The sequence below is a fragment of the Acipenser ruthenus genome, chromosome 39 (assembly GCF_902713425.1).
Source record: "Acipenser ruthenus chromosome 39, fAciRut3.2 maternal haplotype, whole genome shotgun sequence".
NCBI classification, from domain to species: Eukaryota; Metazoa; Chordata; class Actinopteri; order Acipenseriformes; family Acipenseridae; genus Acipenser; species Acipenser ruthenus.
This window is the reverse complement of record NC_081227.1, coordinates 3393877-3414593: the sequence shown is the minus strand read 5'-3', so window position 1 is coordinate 3414593 and position 20717 is coordinate 3393877. Positions and strand designations below refer to the sequence as shown.

General features: G+C 42.7%; 1 protein-coding gene across 1 annotated transcript in view; it reads left to right on the top strand.

The window, feature by feature from the left end:
• LOC117397177 (protein Aster-B-like) overlaps positions 1-20717 on the top strand; it is a 96805-nt gene that overhangs the window by 46163 nt on the left and 29925 nt on the right. Inside the window, 1 exon segment of the mRNA XM_059009742.1 lies at positions 17263-17473. Within this exon segment, the coding sequence (XP_058865725.1) occupies positions 17263-17473 (211 nt within the window).

Sequence of the window (20717 nt, the reverse complement as noted above, 5' to 3'; positions counted from 1 at the left end):
CCCTTGTACAATACTATACAGTGTCTTCAAAGCATTAAGAGATTACTGTCCCAGCTGCTGGCTCCGATTTCAGCGTGGCAGGTTTCTCTAATCCTTTCTGTCCTCTGAGAATGAGCGAAATATTGGGAAGGGAGCACAAACAGACCGTCATGAAGCGCAGAAAATTAAAGTAGGTAGGTGGAGATGCTCTGAGATTTGTATGTGTTTGTGTTCTTGTATTCCCCACCACTAATACAGCAACAAAAAACATCCTCTTTCCTGTAAACAGAGCAGGATGGTGATGGTTTCATACAGTGTGTGTGTGTGTGGAGGGGGGGAGGGTTGAGAGAGGAGCATGCTCAGTAGAAGCTTGTGGGTAGCAAGTGCAGAGAGTGTTAGCTGCTGCTGCTGCAGGGTTGTGTGTGTCCGTGCATAGAGAAGTCTTCCTGACAGGCAGGAACAGCAACTCTGTGAAAATAAATAAGAACACGGTTGTGAACAAAAAACACACAAGGTGAAGGCCCACCACGGCTCGATGAGACCCTTTGCATGGGATACAAGGTCCAGCCAGGATTTACCTTGCGTCGATCGCCTCCGACATGTCGTGGAATGCTTGGCCAGCTGAGTGGGGAGACGGCGCTATGGCAATCGGACACTCCTTTCCGCACTAATGAAAGGCTTCAAGCTTGCCTGGTAAGCACAGTGGCTGTGAGAGAGGCAGAGATGGGAGAGAGGGAGGACTGCTGCTTGACCCTTCAGCACCTTTATAAAAAATAATTAACGACCTGTGGCTGAAAAGGACAGCCCCCCCTCTCCCTCCCTTGCTTCCATCTCTCTCTCTGTCTCTCACCACCCGCTTAGTTATCTATATATTTGTAATCATATTTAACTAAGACTGGCAGTAACAGGGCAGCCTCCTGCATTGTGACTGCAGTGCCTAAACGGCCTGCAGTTTGTCTCTGTGTTCCCTGCATCTTCACTAGATATTTAAGTGCTGAATTATACTCTACTGCAGAGATAACAGCAGCTACACGACCAGGGGAATGTAATGGATATGGACACCGCGGCTACTGTGGATGATGCTCAGTAAGATATGTTCATTTGTGCGCTGTGTTGTATTTATTCGCAGGTTTTATTTGTGTTTAGGGTTTGATTTTTTTTTTCTGTTTTTATATTTTTGCATCTTGATCGCTCGGATATTGTGTTACATGTGACAGTCCTTTTTAAGTAACATTTTGCAGAATTCTTTCCTGTCGGTTTGCTGTGACTATAGTTGGGCTACTGACACGTTGCTTAGTGTAGCCCAACTGTATTGCATACACTGGTAATATCATGCAATTCAGTATATTTATAAAAAAAATCATATTTAATAGATGGTATAGTTCCAAAATCAAACCCTGCACAGACTATTGGATATGCCACCAGGAATGTGTATTTTAGGGTGATGGGTGCTTATTGATATGTCCTATGAATCATGTGTAGCCCGTCTTTGATATGATGTCAAGTTTTTTCCTTAGGGCTATAGAATGGCATTTTCTGCAATTGTTACTATGCATGAAGAGCAGTGCATTACTGTTTAATGGTAATGGCATGGCACTTTAGTACAGCAGCTGGTTATCTGAGCTCATAACATACGTTTATGTGACAGAATGTGTCTTTCATTGTGTAGACAATGAACAACTGGAAACTAAGCAGGCTATTTTTAAACTAGTGTGCCGCTAGTACAAACACTAGTTCTTCATAACAAGTACATTTGATTAGAATATGATGCAGATATGTTTTCTAGACTGCAGTGTAAAATGAGAGCTTCAAAATGTAGTCATTTAAGATCCGAAACAGCCGCAACTTAATCTTCACTTGCAGTACCGTCGCTATTATTGTTTGTTAGTAGTAATAACCATGATAATAAGACTGTTTAGTAGGTCTAGTGTGTATTGCAGTTCATTACTGTAACCAATTTTGCTTCAAAAAGTTGAACGAAACCTGCTGAATAATGTTACGTTAACAAACTGAAATACATGTACTTCACGAAAAAACTGACAAATTGAAACACCTGATTTAGAAATCTATTCTGAAATACTTCAATGGCTTCCGGTAGACTTTTGAGGTTTCTTTGATAACATGAATTTAAATTATGTTTATATATATTTTTTTGTATTCGCTGTAGTATCACATGAAATCCCTAGCAGGCCCACATTGGAGACTCATAACGTAGTGCCTATTGTCAGGCACCAATATGCATACATACTGTAGTCTTTGTTATTGTGCTCAGATCATTGGGAGAAACCGTATGAAGGAGGTCACTACTGTGCTTCAGGGTGGTTGTTTTTTTGTTTTGTTTTTTTTTTACTTCTTTGTCATCTGGAAATGCGTATTGGAAAGCGTTTTCTTATTTAAGCTGTATTACTCATTACTGGAAAAAAGGTGCACGGTGTCTTTAGAGTGATTAAGCAGGCAGAGGAGGTGTCCTTACGATAAACAGAGATCTGGCAGTCTTTCACCTGTGTCATGTTTTGGAATAGATACAAACCCTGCCTGCTAGAAGCAGTGGCATTATCGAGAGCATGTCTAATACAAGAGGGAGTGATGGACAGCAAGTATAAAAACACATGAGTCACGACCGGAACGTTTCGTTCATGGGATGCGTGGGATTTAAACGCTGCTAGTGTGAAGCCTTGTCATTTAGGATCTCCAGGTGTAACCCGAATGGAGTGATGGAGCAGTTTGCTCTCTGTGCCTCAAGCCTGCCCTTGTCTGGAAGGATCATGCTGTCTTTTAGGGGATGAGGGAGGGAGGGAGGGAGGGAGCAGTTTGCTCTCTGTGCCTCAAGCCTGCCCTTGTCTGGAAGGATCATGCTGTCTTTTAGGGGATGAGGGAGGGAGGGAGGGAGGGAGCAGTTTGCTCTCTGTGCCTCAAGCCTGCCCTTGTCTGGAAGGATCATGCTGTCTTTTAGGGGATGAGGGAGGGAGGGAGGGAGGGAGCAGTTTGCTCTCTGTGCCTCAAGCCTGCCCTTGTCTGGAAGGATCATGCTGTCTTTTAGGGGATGCGGGAGGGAGGGAGGGAGGGAGCAGTTTGTTCTCTGTGCCTCAAGCCTGCCCTGGATTGAAAGGATCACCCTTGATCTTAGAGGCAAGGGTCTCTCTCCATCCTGCAGTGCCACCATACTGGGGATTGCTGGATTTCTGTCCCCATTCTTCTATTCAGTAGCAGTATGACTCCCACATGTTTTCTAATTTTAGATAAATTTATACGTATGTATTGATCACAAGCAAAACCCCAAAATAGTTCACTGGAAAAAAATGTGCATTGTTTTCTGACCTTCAGATCTTTCCATTAGCACATTTTCCATGGACACAATCTTCTCAGAATGTGTGCCTTTCAAAGGGTAAAGCATGGGTTATGGTAGGGTTACAACATGGTGATCTGTTGGAGCCGACAGGGCTGGTTGCCTTTTTCAAAGGAACTTAAAGGTAGTTACTATACATCAAATAGCACTTATGATCAACGCTTAGAGACCAGCTCAGTGTGAACGGATGATTCCAGAACAAGAGAAGGACACTATAGTTAGATGTGTATTTATAGTGAACTATATATGCATGTGTATACAGTACACCATGCACTTATAGATCTGCTAAAGCTTTCCTTGTTAACGACACAGCCAGGGTCTGAAATCCCACGTGTTTTAAAAGCCATCTGTTATTATTTATAATGCATAGTGGTGGTGTGTTTTTTTTTTTTTTTTTTTTTTAATTAGTGCTTAAAAACAAATGCAGTGTTTTGAAATTAAGCAAATAAAAAGTAGTTTCCCTGCTCCCGTGTGTGTGTGTGCGTGTGTTTGCTGCTCCCGTGTGTGTGTGCGTGTGTTTGCTGCTCCCGTGTGTGTGTTTGCTGCGCCCGTGTGTATGTGTTTGCAGCTCCCGTGTGTGCGTGTTTGCTGTTTTCAGTGCCTGCATCGTGTGTTTAGCGCATGCTTTCGTAACCGCAGCGCGTGTTTTATGGCTCGTAAAGCACTCCCATTCATTCATTTTAACACCAGGGGTTTCTAAAGACTGTCGTTACTGGCAGCCCTCTTGTCCGTTTAGCTCAGGTAGTTACTTTTAGCCGGAGTGCTTTCCCCTGTGAATTATTTAGCAGGCAGTAAAGCATTGTTTAAGCTGACAGCTTTACAGTAGTGTCCTGTGCTGTCTTATTTATTTTATTTATTTAGCAGACGCCTTTATCCAAGGTGACTTACAGAGACTCGGGTGTGTGAACTATGCATCAGCTGCAGAGTCACTTACAACTACGTCTCACCCGAAAGACAGAGCACAAGGAGGTTAAGTGACTTGCTCAGGGTCACACAATGAGTCAGTGGCTGAGCCAGGATTTGAACCGGGGACCTTCTGGTTACAAGCCCTTTTCTTTAACCACTGGACCACACAGCCTCCTATAAGAGGACGGGGCCTCACGGTTGGGGTAATAATGAAGTAGTCCAGCTACACGTTTCTGTCTGCATTTATTGGCAGCTTTCAACACATAGTTTTCTCCCCAAGCTTCAGTTATAACAGTATCCGCTGGTACAGCAGTGTGCTCATTTATTACAACACCCCATTGCTTCTGTAGTTTTGATTTGTTGTGCATATGACATCAAACCACTGTAATCTTGGAACATTGTCAAAATAGGCAAATTAGTGATTGTCTAATATAATTAATGACTTTAATAGGCCACACATGCAATTCGTTTAAAATAGTAAGATTAAAAGGAACACACGCTGTTGCCACAAATGGTAAAGTACATCACACTTTTTAGAAGGTGTTTAAGATGCCTAATTAAAGCACAAAGAGATCTAATTAACTTGTTCACACAAGTTCCTATTGTTTCTATATCGCTAATTACTAACTGAAAACTGAACTGATTCCACCCTGAGGTTTCCGTGCAGGTAGGTATATAAAGGATATACATCTCCCATAAGTTACAGCACGTCAAGCAGTTTGGAGCATCTTTTGTGGGCTGACCTAACTGAGAGGACAACCTTGCAATACTCCCTTTTAAAAACCACATTTAAAAATAGATCCCGTGGCAGGGCAGTGAGGGGTAGCCCCTGGTGAGAAGTTTGTTTTTCTCTAAGAGAATCAAAACCACCGAAAGGGAAATGAGCAGTGGGTTGGTCGGCAGCACGTTTGTGTAAATACCAGCGCGAGTGCGGGTTCAAGTTTTTGATTTAGTCACACACGCAGTCAATAGAGACACAGAGTGGGGGGGCTGTGGAAGCAGAAAACAGCGAAATATCACAAGCTTCTTTTCACTGTGATTTGACTAATTGCAGTTTAATTGTACAAACCGAAGCTGTGCTGTCACTGATCTATCTGTTTGAAGGACCACCAGCATCCGTGCAGAACGTCACACCTTCATGAGGGCTGTAATGAACGATGGCTTTTAAGACGATGCAGTAGTATGCTTTAGATTTCCTATCCTGATGCTGTGTGATCACAGTGCATGTATCTCCACTGAATTATTTCTTGCAGGTAAGTTAGCTGTCTGCCCGTGCCCATCCCCAGTGGAGATCAGTGGGAGTAGTTCATGAATTCTCCCTGAGATGACCGCATGCAAAAAGGCTGCTGTGATCCACAGTCTGAAGTCCTAGCGTTGCTCCTCTGCTATGGTGGCCCTGAGGCATTTCTGAGTAAATCCTTTGCCTGCTGAATTAGCTACTGCCAGTGTGCAACGGTGGCACGGCAGTGTCGGCACCATGACTCATTATTTAGCACAGGGCCAAGAGTCACGATTGCCAGAAGTTGCCTCCATTGCGCAACACCTCTCTATTCTCTCCGTGTCTACTAGAGACGTAGGTTGGGGTTTTTATGAATACGTCCAGCCTTTCCAACCTCTGGAAGTGTCTGTGCTGACAGACAGTCGTGACCGTCAACATACCAATTTGTGGTGGTATTGAGAAACTCTCCCTTGCCAGAGAACCGCTTTTCCCAATTTTGAAGCAATGTTGTGAAGAACACAGCACAATATCCTCTGGCTGCCCCTGTCCTACCATGCGTATGTGCTGTATGTCACACTTATTACATGTACAGTATATATTGTGATCCGCGTCTTCATCACACTGATACCTCTCGTTTTGTATCACAGCTGTGATGGGTGATGTGTTTTACTATCCGAGTTGATCCGTTCTAGCATGTTCAAGGAGGAGCCCCCTCAGCTCAGCGCTGGGGTCTCCTGTGCCCTACTCTTGCACAGTCAGCACACTCAGTGTTAAACAGCCTTTAAATCCAGATTTATTGTGAAGTGCCTTAGGATCGGCAGCTCTCCGTGTCCTACTTAAGATGCTGACACGTTGCTCCACAGAGGGAAGTGGGTTCTCTGGGCAGCCGTGCACAGCACATGTGACTCCACTCCCTTTAAATGAAAGGGCAGCTGTGAGCAGCCCTGCCAAGGTTCACATTCTCATTTCAAAAGGGGTGAACTTTACCAGATCTTTGTCAAGTGTCCTGTTTTAAAAAAAAAAACTAAATATACGTATGTATATGTAATATTTTGTATTTCTTTATTTTTATTTTTTGCTTTCAACACATGACTGCAAAGGAACCATCCATTTTTTTTTTTTAGCGCAGGTATTAAAAGGGACAATTCCTGTGAAATATCGGACTGATTTAAAAATGCAGTAAATGTCATCTCTGGTATCTGGTCGACATTTATTTTCCTGGCCGTACTCTGAGGTCCTGTGATTCTTGATTGTTCTTCTGATTCTTGCTTGTTCCTCTGCAGTGAGCAGCTGCAATAGTGAGCTATTGACCAGTTAACATTGAGAACTGGGACACACACACACACACACACACACACACACACACAGGCAGGCAGGCAGGCAGGCAGGCAGGTAGGCAAGAGAGACAGACAGACAGACAGAAAAAAAACCGAAGGAGCCCGCCAGCGATTCCTTTGCTAATCATGTTGACGACAATAGCGGTATTGATCTGATTTGGTTGCTCCTCTGATTTTAAGGAGCTGTTGACAGGGGGAGAGCCCCAGGAGCAGTGAGTAAACCCCGCTCTGGTACTGAAGTGACGAAGCAGAGTCACTGTGAATCACATTGCACTCGGCCAGGTTCCCAGCCCACGCCGCCCAGTGCATTGTTTGTTTGGCAGCCTGTTTCCTCAGTGGCCGGCGATTGACCTTGTTGGTGGGCAACTTCACTTCCTCAGCCACAGCTTGAAGTTCTCCCTGTGTCTCCCTCTGTATGCTCCAGCAGGGGAACACAGTACTGCATTTGTGCCATTGTGCTGGGCTTTTGATTCAGGCTCAGCACAGCACAGAGTCGGAATAAGAAATATGCTTGTTTGTTCTTGATCAATGCAGCTTGTTTCATGAACACATGCAAGATGTTTTCATTAAGTCTTTTATCTCTGCAAGTCTTTCCCGATACAATCTGTGCTCTATCAGCAATTGCCCGCTTCTGCAGCTGCACACTATTAAACATTCCTGCAAGGAGCACTTCAGACAGTGTATGCACAAGCTGGATTCTATGATTCTCTCAATAAAGGGCCACTCATCAAGGTGGTTAAGATTTAACCTTTTCACAGCTGCATTGTTTTTGACCTGATGAGACTCCCATTGCATAGCAGTGTGAGTCGTTCCTGGTTTTACTATGAGTTTAATCAGACACACCTGAACTTGTTACCTATACACCGTGGCTAATCAAGCGTGTAGTAAAACCTGGAATGGGTGAAACTGCTATGCAATAGGAGTCCCGTTTCCATCCCTGCCCCCTGATGCATATATTTTCCATTTTACATAATGGATACCTTTACGTAATTACATTTCTGTAATTACGTTGTCTTTAATCCCTTATTTCTTGAATTACATTTAAATTCATGTCCCTAAAAGTGGGCTTTTTAACTTCAGTGAAAGGGTTTGTAACAGAGTCCTGCCGACTCTAACTTCTGCACACTGCCTGAATCAGTACAGTCTGGTGTGGACGGTGCACACAATAGATGCAGGAGGCGTAGCTGACCAGTGCTCTTGTATTGCTGTATTGTAGTTCAAGACAGACCATTTAAAAAGTCTGACGTTGCAGTGATTCCGTTTTTTTTATCTCTCTCTCTCTCTCTGGTTTCTCTCTCTCTCTACCCAGTAAAAGCTGGGGATTGTTCTTGGAGTTGCCATGGAAACTGTGGATATTAGAATGCAGAATGACAGCAGTGAGCCGCCACACGTTCCGTTGCCGTGGAAATGGTGTTAAGTGTTTGATGTGGGTTGCTGTAGAGGTGTCAGTTCATAACGCTCACTCTTCTGTATTTGTAAAAGCAGCACACATGCACACCGCTTGTTTATTTTCTGCATTGTGAACCTCAAAGCGTGTTCATTGTGCCACCTGTCCCATCCCTGTCCGCTTACAGGAAAGTGATGCTGTATCAGCCTGTCAGTCCTGTGCTAAAGTCCTAGTAGTCACAGCGCTGTCATGTCACAGTTCTGCTTAGAAATTAAAGCTGAGAATGCCATGTAAGTGTCTCGTCAGCCTTGAGACATCCGGACACATTTGCACTACTGTTTGTGTTCCGAGTACCGTGCATGTAATTTATATTAAGTCTATAATCTATTGCAGTGCATGCATGTGGTTCTGTTAACAGTAACTAACTGGACTGCACTGCAGTTAGAGGTTTAAAACTGAGATTTAAAAAAACAAATGCAATGCTTCAGTAGCACACACACTGTACTGTTAGTGTGTACGTCCACAAATACATGCATAGGGTACATTCATGATGTAGGGCAGCAGTGTGGAGTAGTGGTTAAGGCTCTGGACTCTTGACTGGAGGGTTGTGGGTTCAATCCCCAGTGGGGGACACTGCTGCTGTACCCTTGAGCAAGGTACTTTATCTAGATTGCACCAGTAAAAACCCAACTGTATAAATGGGTCATTGTATGTAAAAAAAAAAAATAATAATAATGTAATTGTATGTAAAAATAATGTGGTATATTGTAAGTCGCCCTGGATAAGGGCGTCTGCTAAGAAATAAATAATAATAATAATAATAATAATAATAATAATAATAATTGAAAGAAGACATTAAAATATGATATTCATATATAGTACTTGCATGTTACCATTCCTTATTTCCTTAGTGGTAATTATATCAATATGAATTTGATTTTATTTATTTATTTATTTTACTTTAGTGGTGTCCTGGGGCAAGTTACCATAAAAAAAACAAAAACATGCTGTACATGTCAAAACATTACAAGCAAACTGGGTACATTCATATTTAAAGCTAGCAGTAAACAGATGTAGAATACAGCAGCTCCTAACTTTGAGCAAAGCAAAACGCCTAGGGGCAAATTCACACAGCCGTGAACTCTCGAGGTTTCCTGTAAAACATTTATTTTTAATTAGAAAAGACCCGTTGAAGTTACAAAACCCGTCTCTAGAACTTAATTCAAAGGCTCTTTGGTGTTTGTCAAGTATTTATTTCCAGTTCTGCAACATCAGCAGCTGCAGTTCTCTTTTCAGAATGATGCTAACGGCGCTTTGCAGCGAGTCCACCTCCTTGTTATCGTACTGCTTCTTTCGTTTCACCCTGCCGCTGTTTTTATAGCTGTAGATTCCTTCTTAAAATCTACCTGCTTTTGTAATTTACTGTTATAAAGCAAGACGGCTCCTACATCTGTCTTTGCTCCAGTTCGGAAGGGAGCTGTAAAATGCAGAGCAGTGGAGACACATGCTGCAGAACAGCTTATATTGTGGGCCAGGTAGCAGAGATGGGATTGTAATTTGCATGTTTCTGCCCAAGGAAAAACAAGCTGTTTAGTGTTACAGAAGTGGCAGGTCCAGGAAATCTCTACATCTTAAGAAGGCAAACAAAAAAAAACAACATGCATGTGGCTGTTTCCGTGCAGCAATCGCATGACGCCTGGAATCAGGATCACAATGCCTTGTCATGGACTGTGTGCAGATTTCTTTTAACAAGCAGACATTTCACCTTTCAGGTGCCTGTTAGCCACAAAATATAGAGACATCTGCTGGCAACTAGTACAGGTGGCACCACACCCTTGCTCAGAAGACTCATCAGGGGTTCATTTGTAAGCAGGAAGGTGCCCGATCTTAGGATGAGGGATAGAATCTGTGTTTCGAGACCTAATGTACTGACCTTGATTTACAGTAGATTCCAGATATGCTTCGAATTCTCCGCTGCTTGTGGAGGAGGATGGGGATGGGATGGGATGGGATGGGATGGGATGGGGGGGGGGGGGTCATGCCTTATTGTTGGTGTCAGTAGCTGCATGCCAACCTTTGCCTAGCCATGCTATAGCATCATCTTCAGGTTTGGGTAACCTTTACATTAAACTATAACCTGTTAACACCCGTAATGATGTCATGGTTTGGATTATACTGTGGGTCAGATATCGTAATTAAAACTCCAAGTATGTGGTGTCCCGCGGCGTTGGCTGCTGTGTGCTGTTGGGGCATGTTGCTGAAGTCAGGTGCGTGCTGATCACTATGGAATTAATGCAGTAGATGTTGTTTCCATTGTGCTGGCTCAAAAACATCTCTGGAACATACGGTTAATTAAAAAGATATGTGTCGGTTTCAGAACTCAAAAGTGATTGGAGCAATATTGGAACTGGCTGCAATGTTGCTAACGCTATTGAGAGCGAAGACAATGCATTTTAAAACCTTTGTCTCATTTTGAATAGGTAGAAGGCTGTTCATAGATTTAAGTCGTGTTTGTGGGTGGATTTCTTTTTTTGGTTGCATTAGTAAAAGTGCATAATTGTTTTGCCCAGAAGAATGTGGAATAGACCATCAATTAAATAGAGCAGTATCAAGTATTTATTGCAATAACACACAGAGAAAGCATTGTGAATTTATGAAACTGATAGTATTGCAGATTTTGTTGTCAATATGAGAAAAATCCTGTTTATATTTTGCATAGTTTCATAATGGAACCGGTTACACTTTTGTTTGCTGTTTGTAATGAGTTTGAGGCTGTGTGAGAATGCAAACATATTGCTACAAAAATGACGTGTTTCATAGACCCGGAGTCGGGTCTGTGGTTTTTATAAAAAATGTGTAATAGTAGTAAAGCAATGATTAAGGAGAGGAAGGGGAGGGCATGAGAAAGCAGACCTAAAAACCAATGATGTCAGACCCTCCATTCATGAAAACCTTGAATAATTGAACAGCCAGCAAGCTTTCTGCACCAAGCAGGAGCGGTTATGTAAAGAGAGAGAGCGAGAGAGAGAGAGACAGCTACAGCTACAGCTACAGAAAGAGAACCACACCACAGCAGTGAGCAGGGGAGGATTGGATAATACAGGAGATGAAACAGCATTGTACAGGAGAGGCATGTCGGTCGAGGGGCTGCGAGAACAGTGAACGATTCCACTGTGGTGGGCTCTGACTGTCCGTCCTGTCTGGTAGGGTAGTGAGGTGAGGACCCTCTCACCTCCATACAGGTCTGCAGTGTATGAATGAAGCTAGTAAGGGCAGATCACTTTGGTACAGTCCTTAATGGCTACCAGGTTAGTGCGACTTTGCTTTTGCTTCCTAAGATCATTAACCTATTGCATGCACAAGCACCGTGCTAGTAACAAGCATCCGGGCACGTTGATGGGGCAGGTGCTTTTTCATATAAATGTGTGTCTTTGTATCTCCATCTGAAGCACCATTGATTTCTTTTTTATTTAAACAGGTGCCAGTGAGGCAATGTAATCTCCTTCATTATTAGGGGATCAATTCAGCAATCCTAAACGTAATCTTCCCCGAGTAATTTATTATTATTTTTATTTTTTTTGCTGCTGCTTTAGTGGCTCGGTCAGTGTTTTTTTTTAAGTATTTGGTGGACTGGTTGAATTTTCAGTGCGTCACAGCATCCATGCATGCAGGGGCTGGCTCTCTGCTGGGAAATGTCAGTGCTGCATGCTTTGGGTAGATAATCTCCCATACTGACTGCAGACCTCTCCAAGAGCCTGCCTGCCCGTCTTACCTGCTAGCAAGAGGGCTGGCAGGAATGAAAGGGCTGTCTTTCTAGTGCCTCTGTGTGAGCATCTGTCCTATACAGTATGTAGGTGGGTGTCTTTGCAGTAACTTATGTCATTGTATTCTATTGCATAGCTGTGTGTTTTATGTATGTTTGTCAGAATGTATGTGTGTAATTTGTATGCACTGTATGTGGTATTTCAAATAATGACAGATTAGTGCTGCATGAAAGAATTATTCGAAGCGGACTGAGCTCTCAGGTGCTGACGATCAGATGAGGGTCATTGGTGTTGATTTAGACTAATTTGCCATTGAAAATTAAACAAGTGAAGAAACAGCTGCTTGGATTTGTGATGATTTCTGCTATTAGACTCTGTGGAGAACAGCGATCCACCCAAACCCCAGCAGCTCTTCATTTTAGTCCTATGCTTCTTCTGAGCAGAGTGTGCTAAATTGATGGAGAATCAGCTTCTGCTAAGGGCTCCCGGGTACCAACGTCATCCCATGGTGCTGCGCAGTGAAGAACTTGTTTTGGAAATTCAAAGTTTGTTCGTAGTACACAAGATTTACAGCTGTGAACCGGTGGTTAGTTTTCCATAAAGCGAGTCGAAGAGTAGTTGAGTAGCTTAAGCATCTGTATGTCAGAGAACAAGGTCCCAAAAGACAAATGCCGATCTGTCTGTGGGCAGTTGGAAGCTGTCGGTGATCGCTGGAAGACAGCGGCTGCAGAGGATTGAGTCGTCTGCCAATCAATAATGTACAGTGACAGCAGGCAGCCAGCAGGCTGTCAGAGCAAGGTCGAAGGCATTTACAGTTGTAGTCAAAAGTTTACATACCCGAATGGAAATCTATAATTTCTAGAAGTTTAGGAAAAATCTTTTGTAGCAGAAGTTTTGCGTTTGTGGATGAGGAAGAAAAGTTGCAAGAAATAGATTTATTTATTTCAGCTATTTTTTTTTTTTTTTTTTTGCAAAACTCCAAAAATGCTAATTCAAAAGTATTCATACCCTTTAATGCTATGATAGTATTGTCTACAAGGTGCTAGAAATTTTGGTAATGCTTTATATTGCGTGGCATAAATTAATATTTAATAGATATGCAATTGATATTACATTTACATTCAATTGTTCCTTGTTATTTTCCATTAACAGTCAGATTAACTGTATTTTCAATTAAAAACATGTAAACAATGGGAAATTATTACATATTTTCAAGGGTAACAAAAGGTAATATAAATGGACGTGATATGCAATTACATTTTCAATCAACATTTGGTTAACATTTAGCAAGAAACCAGCTATTGCATATTAATTTAACATTAATTTAATATGCAATTGCACATACATTTTTTTTTTTTTACTGTAAAACAGAAAACCCTTTTGAAAGAAAGTTTAAAAATAACCAGCTAAAACAGGAAAGGATTTCACCCACTGCCTTCAATTTTCTTTGCATGCCTGTAATCAGCCCCCCAATGAGGTGTGCTGTGTTCCACAATGCAGGAATCACGCTGGCTCTCAGACTGCAGTTTTAAAGAGCTGTTCGGAGCGGGTCATTAATATTGAGAAAGATCCTGTCTTCCTCGTTTTAGTAACCATGGAGACACAGCAGGCTGGCGTTGTTATGCTTATCCACTAGCAGTAAGGCAGGGCTGTCCTGTTGCTGCCACTGTATCCCTACAATAGGTTCGGAAGGGGACGTGGTGCATCACTCTCCCCAGTACTCAGATACGCCATTCCCAGGTGCGTCCATGTGCGTTCACTGTCCACCGCACTCCCGTCTCAGGCCTTGCTGCTCCCCCTTGGGTTGACGTCCAAAACAAAAACGCTTCCAAGTGGATTGAAAGCAAATGTTCATGCACTCTATGTAACAATCAATTTAATATTGTCTTTTCTCGTTCACTGAAGTTGTGTTATCGTGAAATACTGGAACAGTATGTGTCTGGTAATGCAAGTAACTAATAACACCAACAGTACGATCGACAAGCACGGTTTTGTTTTTGTTTTATTACTTTTTAAGGGGGGTGCAGTGGCAGATGTTTCTGCAGCCAATCACAATGATTTGGAATGTCCAGGCGTAACAATATAGCTAGATAATTGTACACTTGTCAGCAATCTGATTGGTTGAACATGACGTAATGCGTTGTGTTGTACCTTCTAAAGTAACATGAAATTACAAGTGACGTCATGTGTAATCATGAAGGTAGTGTACAATTAAGTTTTACTGCCTTTTTAAATGCTTCACTATTCAATTTAATTTGACGCAAGGGTATGTCAAAGATGCAGAATGAAGGAGGCATAGAAAAACCTAATGGATTTTATCTCTCTTCTTTTTTTAGTTTGGTCGATCCTTTAGTGTCCATCACATAAATTATTAAAAGTGCCCAAGGGCAGTTATTGGAGAAACATGATCAGCCAGTGCAGACTCAGAGTATCCAGAATGACAGTGCTGGGTTAACATTACCTATCTAGCTGTGACTAATGGAAAATATTAGGGATAATCTGATAGTAGCTCAAGCAAGAGCTCTTTTGCCAATTGCACCTGCTCACAAACAGCGCTCGTGCCTTTTCAGTGGCAGGGATAGTTCATCGAGGAGTGAGCATTAAAACCATCTGCCTCATCTTGTCAAAGTGAATGGGCTTTCGAGAGCAGAAGCATGTGGAAGTTGCATAGCGTTGCATTACATAGCTTAGCTGCCAGTAATTTTTCAATATTGCAATATGTGGGAGTTATTTCTCAGAACAGATGAAAGCTATTATATAGAAGAGATTGATGATCAACAGTGTACAGTTAGAAAAGAAAGGCCTGCATAGGGCCAGAGAAACAGGGTTAAAACAACAGGTTGGAAATGCAGGGGTGTCTTCCAGAAAGAGCAGGGATTGGTTTTTCACTTCTTGTTAGGCTGTGTTGAAAATGGCCCTTCGTTTGAGTCCAATATCGCCGTAGTGGTGGAACAGAACATGGCCCTGCTGTGAAATTCAAAGCGGTGGCAGTTCCGATGTCGCCGTAAGAGACGGACTGAATGGCATGACCTTTTGAAGAGAGGCTGGCAGAAAGGGGCTCCTAGAGACTTCAAAAGCAGGCTTCTCTTGTGGAAAGGTTGCTAATTGGCTGCCCTTTCTGTGAAAGCTGTGACGCTTTTGTTATCTTCCTGTTCTATGGCCAACACCTTCAGTCCAATGAAAAACAGAAACTGGTATCCCATCCAGTCACTCTGCATTGGCAGCTAATAGATAACAACTGGCTTGTTAAAATGAATTGTGTGTTTTTTGAAGAGGGGATATTCAAGGAGGTTTCTTTTGGTTCAGTGTGGAGTTCCTGCAGCATGTCCTGTGAGTGCAGGAAGGCCACTCTGTTGGTGAGGTGCCTCTGTCATGGGTAAGCAGGGTAGCTGGTCAGGCTGCAGAGTGTCTCCCGTGCAGTGGCACAGCTGCGGGCTGGGATTGACAGATTGGAGGACTTCTCAAGGTGACGGCTGCAGGCACAGAGACGCTGCGTTTCAATTAAGACGTGTGTCAGGAAGAGCCCTGCTAGCAGGGAGACGGCCCTCTATCTGTCAACCAGACAGCGTCTTCAGAAAGGGACAGGAAGGGTAGAGAAAGGGCACGACTGCAGCAGCATCAATATGGTTCAAACTGTGTGCCGTTAAAACCCATAACCAAACAGTGCATAAGTTATATTATTGTTTCCGTACTGTAAAAATAAGTAAAGAATCCCTAAAGGCTGAATGTGTGCTATCTGAGGTTACATATTGTATGCATATGCTGTATATAGACACAGTACACAAGCCCTGTTATCCATCCCCTGTACATCAACATGGTGTATGAAATCAGAGAGTAATGCATGAATAGGGACATACAGTATATGCAATACACTGTACATGAATACCACACAAATAAAATGAGTGCATTCATTGAGAAGCGTCCCTCTACATTAGGAGCAGTGCTCTTCATCCGCCTTGCTTGTTACAGCAGTGTCACAGCAGACGCGATCCAGTACAATTGGAGCATTTTTGTGGCCAGCCCGGTTGGTTTTCAGTGCTATTTCCCGGACAAGCTCGCTGACACACACAGACAATCTGGGCATTGACTTGGGCACATTCTCATCTTTCATTTCCGCTGTGCGAGAGGAATGCACAGCCTTAATGATAAACCCCGCACCATGGGACTGCTGTGTATCGTTCCAAAACCTGTGTGGATCCTGTGCTACAAGCCTCATGCTGTGTGTTTGTTAGAATTCTTGGAGTAGAATGTCTTGGTTTTATAAAACTGTTGTTCTCTTCAGTAATCCCATACTGTTTGTAACATCCTTTGTAAAATACTGGCTTTATAGATTCTAAGTTTTAAGAATGAAACCTACTGTTTGGTATTCTGTCTTTAACCAGCAGTTTGTCAGTCCCAGACCGTTGTGAACAGTTATATATTAAGTAAATGGGAAAACACGTGTTAATTGGATTATTTTGCCTTTTATTGCAACTGTGGTACCGTTCAGTGAGCAAAAATTACAAAGGGTGCTTTAGCTGAACCCTCCCGACAGAAGGGGTACAGTTTCAAAAATGTTTTAGATGATTCTTTCTAACAGCTTACTAAGGCTGGCCTCTTTGTTGCTGCTCACTGTTAATACTATAGGGTTTCCAAAGGTTAAAGGTCGGATGAGGACAGTACCTTTTTGAAGTACGCGTGAACCATATTGTGATTTAACAGCTTCAAAGAGCGAAACAAAGATCAAGTGTCTCTAAATAGCTGTGTTCTCCAGGGTGTGGCTGGTTCAGAATGGACTGACTACGGAAATTAAAACTGTTTCGATTTTAATTCAAGTTTAAAAAGTGTTGTCATGCATTGCCAAGTAGAGCTGTTCTTTATTCTTTCTGATATCCTTTCTGTTATTGTGCAGGGTACTTCCGGTGTTACATTTGAGATTTATTCACCTTCATTTACATTCATTTATGATGTTGTTGCAAAAGCAGTCACTGTTTTTGAATTTAAAGGGATTTTTACTTATTGGTCAAATAGTTAAGGGTTTCATTGATATTTTTGTTTAGGCCACCGTTTGATAATATACAAGTATAAAATACAATACAGTTGGTTTTTATATAGCGCCTTTTCATCATTATCACAAAGCGCTGCACAATTAAGAATACGCCGAGAAATAAATAGAATTACAATCAATCATATTAATATTGACAAGACATTACATATGCTTTCGCTCTGGTATGTGTGTGCGTGTGCGTGTGCTTGTGCGTGTGTGTCAATGGGAGAGGGAGGCGGGAGTATTGATAATGTTGTCACATGTTTATTTGATTTCTTCTCTTCTGTTGTGTCTCCAGCACTGCCAGTAACTCAAACCGGAGCACGCCCGCTTGCTCGCCCATCCTTCGCAAGCGCTCGCGATCGCCCACCCCCCAGAGCGTGGAGGGTGAGAACATGGTGGAGAAGGGCTCGGACCACTCCTCGGATAAATCGCCCTCGACCCCCGAGCAGGGGGTCCAGCGCAGCTACTCCTCGCAGTCAGGCCGCAGCGGGGGCAAGAACTCCAAGGTGAGTGTGGGACGGGGGACGGGGGACGGGGGACGGGAGGGAGAGACCAGCTCCATTCCAGGGGTGCCCTGAGGACAGTGAAGACTTCAAATGAATTTGATTTGGACATAACGGGAAAGTAAAAACGGCTCAGCCGCTTGTATCGTTTACAGTGTGGTCCAACCTGCCAGCCTAGTGAAGTAGCTCAAGTTCATCGAAGGCCAGCTCCTGCCATCCTGCCCTTTGTTCCTCAGATCAAAACCAATACTTTAATCGCAGTACAGAAATCAGGACAAGAATACACAGTTGGAAGTTAAGTGGAGATCGACAGAGGACAGAGGGAATGAGATCTTTACACAGAGAGTGGTGAGGGTGTTTAGGGGCTACCTATTCAGGGGCATGGTTCTGCAGTAAACTGTGTGACATTTCTTCTAAAAACCTACACTGCTCTGCTACCAGCCTAGCAGATCTGTAATCAATAACATGCATTCATGCGTGATGCTGGTTTTGTTTTGTATTGATCGTTATGATATCCTGGGTAGTTATTGCCAATTGGGTTTTCTCAGAGGATCCCAGCACTTCCTCTGCACCCTTAACAGTGTTATGTGCTGCCATCTTGGTGTTAGAGTTTTTTAACACAGAGCAGCCTCATGTTTTCCAAGACTCAACAGGCTCAGATATAGACAAGGGTTTCACCATACTGGGGCTGTCTGCACACAGTACTGTAGGTTTGTGTGTAGATCAGAAGAGCTCATGGTCGGGCCACTGCATTGAGCGCAGTAGTGGAGAAGCATCTACTTCAAATTGCTGTCCGGCTGCTTTTAGTCTTGGTTTGTCATTTTGTTTGTTTGTTTGTGTTTTTTAGGTTACCGTGTGAATTGTAGTGATGCTCTGACTGTTGCTGCTGCTGCAGTTTTATTTTGTGATTTTTCTTTTATTCTCTTCTATGCATGCCTAGTCTCACAAGCGACTTTCCAAAGTAAGCAGTATTCTTCTTTTCTGTTGTTCTGCATCACCCTGTGTGTCCTGTGCCCTGCTGTGTGTGTGTGTGTGTGTGTGTGTGTGTGTGTGTGCGTGTGCGTGTGTGCGTGCATCACGGCTCCCCATCTCCTACCCTGAAGCCCACCCCCCTGCTATATCTCGGTGTGTTACCCCCCCACCCCCCTCCCATTCAAAATCGGCTTTCATTTCAGATTATCAATCCCAGCATTTGCAAAATAAACTTTGAACATTTCTGATGTCCCAGATTCTGCTGTGCAGATGTCCCTGATTGAGCCAACCAGCTTTCAGATACATTTTCTATTCTTAATAATCATGCATCATACTTTCCACCTTTTAAAAATGTGTTGATACGTTTAGTCCCTGTATTGGTTAACAGACAGTCTGGCTGTACTGCAACAAGCACAGTGCTAATGTGAATGCCATGCAAGCCGACAACAGCTTTCTGACTCGAAAAGGCCTTTATTTTTGCTCTTGTCCAAATACTCCCCTTGGCGTTGACTAGATTCCAACTCTACACCCCTAGGGAGTTTATGCAGCACAATCTGGAATGATGCAATGCATTTCTTTGTTGCAATATTCATAGGCTCAATCGAAAAATGGCTTAATTCAGCATCCCACCCTATAGAGAGTCTACTTCCCTAGCGTATTAGTTCATTATTACTTTACTACGGTAAGCTAGTACAGTAGATTTTACATTCTTCTTTCACTCTGTAGAACAGAAACCTTGTGTAATCCCAAAACATTTGACAGTTTTTGCTTCATGATTGGCATTTTAATATTGCTACTCGCACACTTTGCAGAATTATGTCAGATGCACACACATGTAGCACTCCTGCAAGGTCACGTTTACTGTAGCACTGGCACAACAACACACACACACACGCACACACACTGTGTCTGTAGGGCTTTGGGACTTTCCCACAACGTGAGTTCTTCCAACCTAGACTAATGCAATAAAAACAAGTCAGGGAAGTGTGGCTAGTGGAAAGGAACTTACTCCCAGCAGCATAACTCCCTGTGATCTGCTTATTGTTCTCAGTGTTAGTGCTGGCTCAGTGGACGTCACGCTGTATTGGGAGGTCAGTGAGGATCGGTCAGATTTACAGTGCTGTGCTTGCATGAATTCAGCTCTGAACTTCAGTTTGAAGGAAACTAGAGTACTGCGTTGTACAAGAGGTCTCTATTTACAGCAGGACCAGTAGTAATGTGGTGTGGTCGTGGAACACGCATCCCACAGCCTCTTAACTACGACTCCTGTCTGCAGCGTTATAAAGGGGTTGCACTGTATACATTTGCTTAGTTTCTTCTTACTGGTGAAGTCAAACTTACTTAAAGCCAAGATTGGTGCAAAGCACAATAAAGACGGGGGTATGTTTTTAATGATCTAAGCAGTGGCTGATCTACCGTAAATTCTTCCATGATAACTCTATATTAGTCTCTCAGCTGTAGCCTCAAATAACACACGCAGTAGGGTCTGTGATAGGGAGGGTTTACATTTAGTTCCGCTGTTATTTAGATCATTAAAGCTGACCGCGGAAGCAGAGCGAGAATGGGTTAGAAGTACAGAGCAAGCCACTGCTGCTGCATGCTGTTGAATACTGTATACCTTGCATCTTATCAAGTTACCTAAGTAAGTGGGCTGAAATACAAGGATCAGTTCTGATATTTTATAAATGTGTTAAAAGGATGTTATAAAATGATGCTCGGCACTCGTAGCAAGCTATTGAGATAGTATTGTAATAAATTGCAGTATGCTCTTCGATATCATTGTACGGCATAGTAATACTGTGCTACTGTGTTTTCATAACAGGGATGGAAATAAGACTCCCGTTGCATAGCGGTGTGATCCATTCTTGGTTGTAATATGAGTTTAACCTGAGCTTGTTGCCTATACACTGTAGTTAATCATGCTTGTTGTGAAACCTGGAAAGGGTGAATCTGCTATGCAATAGGAGTCTTCTTTCCATTCCTGCACAAGAATGTACACAATCCTGCCTTTACAGTATGTACTGTCATGGATGCAGTAGTTCATTTGATCATTTGTGCTCAGTCCTCAACTCTTTCCAGGTACAGTCAAGCCCCATGTCCTTTAAAAAACAAATCCCCTGCAGCCCATATATTCTTTTTATATAATATTTATTTATTTATTTATTTATTTATTTATTTATTTATTTTTATCAGTTATATTTTAACTTGTTTCATTTTCTTCCTTTCCCTGTTTGTTGCTGTTCATTTCTTCTGTTGTTTTCTTTCCAGTGTGACA